The sequence below is a fragment of the Xiphias gladius genome, chromosome 22 (assembly GCF_016859285.1).
Source record: "Xiphias gladius isolate SHS-SW01 ecotype Sanya breed wild chromosome 22, ASM1685928v1, whole genome shotgun sequence".
Classification (NCBI taxonomy): Eukaryota; Metazoa; Chordata; class Actinopteri; order Istiophoriformes; family Xiphiidae; genus Xiphias; species Xiphias gladius.
The window spans coordinates 7279784-7288957 of record NC_053421.1 but is presented as its reverse complement, the minus strand read 5'-3'; the positions used below and the strand labels follow the sequence as shown (position 1 = coordinate 7288957).

The following is a 9174-nucleotide window of genomic DNA, read 5'->3' as shown; positions in this document are numbered from 1 at the left end:
TACCCTGTGAGCACAACCAAAGTAATATATTTCAAATGGATTTTTACTCAGGGCCCTTCTATAAAACAGGACCAAAAGGTTAGTTAATAAGGCCTTAAGTTTATTTAAAATATGAATATTTTAAATGACCAAAACAACATTCAGTGAACTTGAGACTTTGGGTCCCCTGGGGCCTAGGGGTGTTGCTCGCATTGCCTGGTTGATAATTCAGTCTTTCTCTATTCAGGGGTTACCAAAAAACAAAACTAGTAAAGAAAAAAAAGAAAAAAAAAGAAAAGATTTCTGAAAGGGCTGTAATTATTGCATTTTATTATTTATTTTGACCAAGAGTAAAAAACAATAATTAGGAGTATTTGTCACAGCCGCACACTTGAACCATTAATCAATTTAATCAAAGCATACAAAACAACAACATATTAAATATATAAATTACACATTTCTTCCTATCAAATTTTGTTCTGGAGTTTATGTGGGATACTGCAATTGCTGAAGTGGAAATTTTCAAATGTGGAAAATAATCAGCTTTTATCGTGAAGACAAAGCACACTATTTCCTATATATTCCGATGTAACTGTGGGTGCCTTCACAGCGCTTGAGAGGCGGAAGACTCCGTGCGGAAGACCAGTTGGACGCTTTGGTTGGACATACAGCGAATCTGCAGTGCAGTCTGGGAGCTGTCAATCGTCTCGCTTTGTATCTCTGGCACTACAAGCTAATGATGCGCTCATCACTGTTTATTTGCACACAGCGGGGCAGCACAATGAGAAATAAGAATATGTAGTATATAATTACCTATTGTCTGCTTCCAAAGCCTTTTTGTCTGGGGACCTGACTTGTATGAACGGGTGACATCAGAGCCGGGCCCTGCATCTCCATCATTTTAACAACCTGCTACTAACGTTAGCAAGCTCGCTAGTCATATTATTGACGTTGTCAGCCGTTTTTACTCGTCCAGCCGGGCACATGAATGAATGGCAATTGCTGGCCTGTAGCCTGTAACGGTAAGCTTTTCTATTAGCATGAGTTCATCACGTTATAAGGTGCCATTTACGTTAACGTTAGCTGAAATCACCTCACCTAGCTTGGGACAAGGTAGCTGTTAGCCATAGCGTTGCTGTAACAGCTCTCTCCCACTCAAAGTATAATGGCAGTAACGCGTATGTTAATGTTCTGTGACTATTCCTTAGCCAAGTGTGCTTTCATATTTTTTGGCATATGTAGCGTTATTTTTCGCCACAGTGTTAACATACGTACGCAACGGCTGCTGTATGGACGACAGGTGTGTGGTACCTACCTACTCCAGCGTTACTATGTTGTTGACACAGACAGCTCTACTCAAGTCTGTTTACAAGCCGTCACAAGCTAGTCTCTTACACACAACGTTACATTTCCCTGAATATTCGACTACACCAGTAACTCAGCCAAAGTGTAAGCATCTAGGTTACTTCTCAAACTATAGGAAAAACACAAACTCCATCCAGTTATCTCTCTCTATCTGCTACATCCCTTCTTCCAGTGAAACTGTTTGTGACCTTTAGCAAGCAGTTACACAACCAAGATTTGTGTCAAAATTAGTTGCCACTTGGTTGTTCCCATTCAAATATTCAATTGACACTGAAACAGAGAGGGCTGTCTGAGAAAAATCAACCTCATGTCAACCTGAAGATTCCAATATTAGTATTACAAAATGCCATTGATACATTTGAAGTAATTTAGAAAGGACTGACAAGTTTATTTTTCCACTGCAAAATCAGTATTTATTCTTAAAAGAAAAGGGATTTTTTTCAAAAGTATTAATGTCATAAATTGATTGTCAGTTGATATAATGTTATCTGATTTGATAACTATCTAAAAGACTACAAGTTGTGGCATAATTAATATTAATACTTATAGTATAATTAGTTTAAATCTGTCTAGCTGTTGAAAATTGTACGCCAATTTTTTCTAATTTATATTCTTTATAGTGGACTTGGGCAGCAACTAACAATTATTTTAATTATGGATTAATCTGCAGGTTCGTTTTTGTCTTTGAAATGTCAGAAAATAGTACAATGTCCCACAGCTCAAGGTGACGTATCCTGACGTCTTGTTTTATTTGAACAACAGTCCAAAACCCAAATATATATTTAGTTTATTGTCATAAATGACAAAGCATGAGATCCTTACAGTTGTGAAGCTGGAACCAGGGAATGTTTGGCAGTTTTGCTTCAAAAATTACTAAAACAATAATCCATGGTAATCAGTGATAAATATTATTAGGTTTGCGCAGCACTATTCTTTGAACTGACTCAGTAAAGGTCATAAGACATGTTGTATTAAGTGTGTAAATGTGTTAGTAAGTTAGCTGACCTTTAAAACTCCATATAAAAGAGAAGTAAATGTAGTTAACCAAACAGCGTTATGATTTTATTGTAGCTTCTCAGCCTGGTGGATACTGTGTGGCCCAGGGAGCAAATCTGACTTAGCTGCCTGTCAGCCTCAGGGACTTAACAACATCACTGCATACCAACAACAGCCCATTTCATGGCGAGGCTGTTAGGACTGCCTTGTGATGTGAAATCCTAAGCAGAGTCATTCCTCTCCTGCTCAGCAGCTGCAGAAATCTGTTGTCTGGAAGACCATTCTTTTAAAATGAATGTTTTCCTGCAAGATTGCATTGTAGGAGTGACAGGGGCGGCATTGTGTTTGTCCCTAAACCTTTTTTTTTTGGGAGGTCATTTTATGATTCAGCACATAGGTTGTCATGCTTCATTCCTAATACATAAAACCAAGATAGTAATGGCAGTTCATGTCAGACTTTGCTCCGGCTGATTTATAGGACTCAGTCTATTAAAATCACTGCTGCACCCTGGCAGATATTGGAAAACATACTGCTATTTGGTTCAGGCTTTTTGCTTCATGGTCAAGCAGGAAGATGACTAAACTTTAAATTATGATTTAAAGCTTTGTTTTCTTTTTTGCAGGTGTGATGTATATATGTGTGCCTGGTGTTTTACATTAGCATAATAACCACCCAGGAGAATGAATGCAGAGGAAGTGGAGCTGCTCAGTGACTCCAAGTACAGGAACTATGTGGCGGCAGTGGACAAAGCCCTCAAAAACTTTGAGTACTCCAGTGAGTGGGCGGATCTCATCTCTGCACTGGGCAAACTCAACAAGGTAAGGATCAGACAGGCCACAACTTGGCTTCCTCTGCACTAGATTACACCTAGTAGAGGAAGCAAAGACAGACTGTATAAAAACAATATACATATACCTAACAATTGAATATGTTCAAGTCATAATTATGTCATAATTATGTCATCAGTTTCAAAATTATTAGTCAGCGTAGTACTTGACCCTCACTGATTTATTATATTGGCCAAATACAAATTTCATTTGCATTTGATTCTTGCAGGTATAACTTCAAAGTACAAAAAAGTAATGGTTTCATGAAAGAATATGGATCCCACATAATTCATGACTGGAGTCATTTGAATTGTACAGATAAGCATCCTGGTTGTGGCACTATCTGTCTGCGTGGCTCCTATTAACCATTTTTTGCATGCTGTCTCAGGTTTTGCAGAATAATGCAAAATATCAAGTGGTTCCCAAGAAGCTGACGATAGGCAAACGTCTGGCCCAATGCCTCCACCCTGCCCTGCCCAGCGGAGTCCATCGAAAGGCGTTGGAGACCTACGAGATCATCTTCAAGATCATCGGCCCCAAGAGGCTAGCCAAAGACCTCTTTCTTTATAGGTAATACTGTGTTACCCCATACAGGGGCCAAAAAAATTTTTCTGCTACTATCAGATCTTAAACATGAGCCATACCTTCTTCATCCTCGCAGCTCTGGGCTCTTCCCTTTACTCTCCAATGCTGCTATGTCTGTGAAGCCTGTGCTGCTGGGGCTCTATGAGACTTACTACCTGCCCCTGGGGAAGACTCTGAAACCAGGCCTACAGGGGCTACTGACTGGGGTACTGCCTGGTCTAGAGGAGGGCTCTGAGTACTACGACAGGTAAGAAGAGCAAAAATAGAAATTAAAACGCTTGGAAAGATTTAATGTGCACTATAGGGACCTAAGAACGGACCATTAGGAGAAGGCATTTTATAGCAATATGGGGAAAGAAATTGATTGCAGATTGTATGAATGATACATGAGATATATGAATCATTGCAAGATTAATATTTCAAACTGAAGATAGTCTAAGACATTTCTTTCCCTGTCTTGACTTGTCAAACTCAGTCTCTCCTCTCTGAAAAACGTCTGTACTAGCACTAGCACATGATTTATTGATTTTTATTTTTATTTTTTCATTTTTATTTTTTTTTCTCCACATGATGATTTTTTTCATCTAGTTGTGAATATCTCACTATTGTAAAATAGTCATCTCATCAGTGATGACACAGTTATACTCACATGCCCTAGAGGGTGCTGTGGTGGCCTAGAGGGGGACTGCAGCATCAGGAAACGCACAGGTGCTACTAATAACATCAGTTAATGTTATTAACTGCCTCAGCAAGCAATGCCAGATCATTAGTTATTAATCGCACCTGTGCTTTTTATGGTATGGCACCTAAATGTCTGTTTTAGGGATCAGCATGTATCCTGTTATCTTGTTTGTCATTTCATTTTGAACTACAGATGCAATAGCAGTGTAGTCTTTCTTTGACTTGGTTTTGCTTCCGTCAAAATGCAGATCTTAACAGGAGGTTGCATTATTGCAACCACCTCCTTTTCCCATTTCCTTTTACTGATTACAGTTTCAATAATTCAGTTTCCACACTGAGGACATTTAAGTTTCATTTATCTTAAAGCTGCACTAGGATTGTAAAACATCACCCGTGTCATTGTGCGTATTACAACTGTGTCCCATCTGTTCAAATTGAGATTTCAGATATTCACCTTATTTGCCCAAATTAAATTCAGCATGGGTACAGATACTGACAATAGATCCTACTCAGCCGCTGGAGATGGCAAATTGAAGCTTCACTGTGAGATCGAAATGGTCTCATAAACAGCAGTGAGTGCTCTGCTCAGAGGAAGCTCACAGATGTATAATGTAAATGATGCGGTTTGCTGACTCACTGAGAAAAAACTTTAGAACCGACATGTAGACCGAGGACAATAACATCTGCCAATGAAATGATTATTTCTACCACTAATGCAACTACTGCTACAACATAGTAAATACAATAAATATGATTCCGTAAACCCATAGTGCCCTAGCGTATTCAGCAGGAAATTCTGCATAAGATCGTGTGGTTGTTCTCAAGTTGTTGACCATTTAGATAACTGCATGAGGCCCCTTCTTACGAACTGCCTCCACTGGACAGAGAAGAAACACACTGTTGATCAATTTGCCAACATTAATGCACTTAATAAGCACAGTCAATGTGTCCTGCTTGTGTTTGCCATAGAACCAACACCCTGTTGGAGAAAGTGGCTGCAGCAGTGGAGCAGTCGGCCTTTTACAGTGCCTTGTGGGGCAGCATCCTGACCAGCCCTGCTGTGCGTCTCCCTGGGGTCTCTTTTGTTCTGCTGCACCTTAATCGCAAGCTCTCCATGGAGGACCAGCTCTATGTCATAGGCAGTGACATCGAACTCATGGTACATGAAAGACTGTCATTCAGTATCCCTTGTCCGAATATTTGAAGAATATGCTGTCATCAAAAGGGTATTTGCACACCTGACAGTTCCAGTGAGGGAGCTGAGGGGCAAAATATACTGCAACACCTTCTTGCAAAATATCAATTTATTATTGCTGATGTTACGGTGATTTGGCTTATTACAGTGGCAGTCTTGAAGATTATATAACATCTGTAGTTACTGGTGGTAACATCAAATGCAGTTTAATACTACAAGTCCCAGAATTCTGGGGGCAGCAAAACAAACTGTTGTCATTTTAATAAGGAAATCAAGCAATAATTGGACTTTTTCCATCATTACTTCATAATAAAAGCAACTCATGTTTCACCAGTTGATTGTTCTTAATGTGACGCTGCTGCAGTAGGAAATGTTGGGTTTGCATTAGCAGTAACTTAATACAGTGTTTTTTTTTCTGGGAAAGTCGCCACAGTCACCCAGTTTGTAATACTGCAAATATATAAATATTGCAATACTTTCATCGGTGGGCCATAGTCTCAGTCACCATTGTGTTACCTCATTAGGTTATAAATAGTGACTCAACAGACATTTATTTAAATGCGAATTTTTGAGATTGCCACTGTAAGCAGCAGTGCAGTGTTTTCATATGTTGTTATTATTATTTGAAGTAAGGGTCTAGATGCAATTTTGGAATAGTAATCAATATTAAAATGTTAATTTACATAGAAAAACAAAATGGGACGATTTGTTTGAAGTGCTGGCAACTGCAAGATGAGTGTCGGTAGTTAAACAAAATACATCACAGATGTGGTAGTGTCTGCACAATCAGCCCGTAAAAGTATATGATCAAAGAAATTTATGAACAATGGTATGAGTAATGACGGACCACCAACGCAGGTTTATCTTGAGTCATTGTATCGGTCTGAATGGCTTATCAGTGTAATGTTGTATAATGTGTATTTTGAAGACAGGTGGATTAATAGTGCTTTGCTGTTCTCACCAGGTGGAGGCAGTCAGTACCTCAGTCCAGGACTCTAGTGTTTTGGTGCAGAGGAGCACCCTGGACCTGATACTCTTCTGCTTCCCCTTCCACATGAGCCAGGTTAGGAAAGCTGTGTGTGTGAGGTCTGACTAAAATTACAGGCCTTTGTAAAATAAGAGAAGTATGATAATAATGTGTGTGTTTGTCTTATAGTTCAGATTTATATTGATAACCCACGCAATTGACATATCAGCTAGTGCCCATAATCTGCCTGCTTGTGTATGTATTTGTGTGAAAGAGGTAGCGAAAGAGTAACAAATGTTCTGGTCTGTGTTGTTGTGTTCAGGCGACTCGCCCTGACATGATCCGGATCCTGTCAGCAGCTTTGCATGTCGTTTTGAGAAGAGACATGTCCCTCAACCGCAGACTCTATGCCTGGCTGCTGGGTGCGAAAGACACACACAGACACGTCACTGATACTCAGACAGTATCAGGGTTCCCACTCATCATGTAATTTGTAGAATATTTTAGAAATGCAGAGGGTAATTTCTCAGTTTCCCAAAGAAATAGCATCTGTAGCAGTGTGAGAGTAGTGTGAGAGTAACAGGAATTGTTACTCTCGCACGTACATATAACCCAAAAATAATCCCCATTCATTTATTAACCTTTTGCAGAGACTTAACTGTTCACCACTTTGGCATAATCCAGCAGGATAAAGCATAAAAATTTACGGTTCATGAAACCACTCTGATTTATGCATACCAGAGTTATTGACATTTTACATGGACCATGATGGGAACCGTGACATACAAACCTTTACACACACAATTTTCTGTTTTGTCATTTGCATACACATGCTGTATTGCTGTTTTCCTATATTTCTGTTCCGTGGAACATGCACTAGGCTAGTGTCTGCTGTGGTCGTTGTTTTACTGTATTTTCTCTTGTTTGCAACTCACTGGGGATGATCATTCTGGTAAGTGTCTGCATGGTTAGGGATGGACACTGAATGCATCAAGCTTACACTCCTCTCCGAAGCAACTTGCAATGATTGCAACATTTGAATATCTCAAATTCCTGGATCTCCAGAAAGGATAAGGAACAAGTTGAAAGTCAGTCGAGTGAAAGTCAGTCGTAAGTTAAGATACACAGCACAGTGTGATTCTAATGCCAGTTAGAGGGATATTTTCCCCAATGAATGGAATAAATGATCTTTTATTTGAAATTTGGCTATGCTTCTATAGTGTGAAGCAGTCCAAGACATACTTTACTGTACCATGACTGAGACTTGTGTTTGATACTGGCAACAGCCATTTGGAGTTTACAAAAAAAGAAATAAGAAGACCATTAACTGCACGATACAGATAAGTTTACCTCAATTAAGATTAAATATCCATTTGCTCCACTCTGGATAAGTGCTATGCTTGTTGCCTTGTGCCTGAATGCGCTGGATGTACATCTGAGTGTTTATGCAATTATAACTGTACGTCTTTGTTTTTTTGAAGGCTTTGATAACAATGGGGTGATAATAGGCCCCCGCAGCACTCGACAGAGCAACCCAGAGGAGCACGCTAGCCACTACTTCAACACCTTCTCTAAGGACATGCTGGTCCAGGTGAGGTTTCAAACTAATTGCAAATACAGGTCAACAATTGAAAAATGTTTGTGTAGAATTCCAAAAAAATCGCACGTCTCTTGAGATCAGACATGTATGTGTGGGGTCGGGAGGTGTGCATGACAGAGGGGGATCGCCCTAAATGTGGCAGATTTGATCCTCTTTTGTCAATAACACAATTTATCCATCCCCTTTTATCCTTTTACCCACACCTCCGACATCATCTCTGGGGTTTGCAAATATGTCCGGCACTCTTCTGCTGTTCCCAATAGCCTATCCTTTGAAGACAGCTCCCAGGTCTCCCATAGACTTTTATACAGACACTCTAGTGTAATCTGTCCTGTCATGCTCAAAACAGCTCCAGCTCTCCTGGCATGTGATAAGCTTTGGTACTCCAGGGGTTGGAACAGGGAGCACAGAAAGCAACAGGGACGGGAAGTTTTGTTTTTGAAAGTACTTTTTTGTTTTTGTTTTTTTTGTGTGCTCCTCTGCCATCTGCTCTGAGCTAGCTTTTGGAGCTCCCTCCATTGGGAGAAGGTTGGTACTACAGAGACCGCCTGTTCCACGCATCAGCCCATTATGTGGCAGACGAAGCGTGAAACATGGAAAGGAAAAGGATAAAAAATGAAAGGGGCATCAATGCAAACATGAGATTGATTCTGCCAAATATTATAGGAAGCAAAACAAATGAAAAACCAAAGCAAATTAAAAAGTGCCCTCAGCCGTGTGAAAAGTTTCTCGGGAGTTTACAAATATATGTGTGTGTGTGTGTGTGTGTGTGTGTGTGCGCTTGTGTATGTACGCGTTTGGGTGTGCATGCGCGCATGGGTTTTCAGGCAATGGTCAGGATCTTGCAGGGCAAGGCCCGAGGTGGGGAAGAGGAGAGCATCCTCATGCACGACCTCAAGCCATTTCGCATTCTGATCAGTCTGCTGGACAAACCCGAGCTTGGTATGTCAATATGTGGACACCACCAGTCTAGTTAGT

General features: G+C 40.2%; 1 protein-coding gene across 4 annotated transcripts in view; it reads left to right on the top strand.

Moving 5' to 3' along the window:
* The first annotated feature begins 605 nt into the window (after window positions 1–605).
* dop1a (DOP1 leucine zipper like protein A) overlaps window positions 606–9174 on the top strand; it is a 29906-nt gene continuing 21337 nt past the window's right edge. For 3 of the 4 annotated variants that reach the window (XM_040117420.1, XM_040117421.1, XM_040117418.1), the window contains exons 1-9: window positions 606–1001; window positions 2964–3159; window positions 3557–3738; window positions 3830–4000; window positions 5404–5593; window positions 6594–6692; window positions 6919–7018; window positions 8078–8187; window positions 9024–9138. In XM_040117420.1, the coding sequence (XP_039973354.1) occupies window positions 3022–3159; window positions 3557–3738; window positions 3830–4000; window positions 5404–5593; window positions 6594–6692; window positions 6919–7018; window positions 8078–8187; window positions 9024–9138 (1105 nt within the window). In that variant the 5' untranslated portion in view covers window positions 606–1001; window positions 2964–3021. Of the gene's footprint in view, window positions 1002–2963; window positions 3160–3556; window positions 3739–3829; window positions 4001–5403; window positions 5594–6593; window positions 6693–6918; window positions 7019–8077; window positions 8188–9023; window positions 9139–9174 lie in introns of those variants that run through there. The other variant, XM_040117419.1, reaches the window with a different exon arrangement.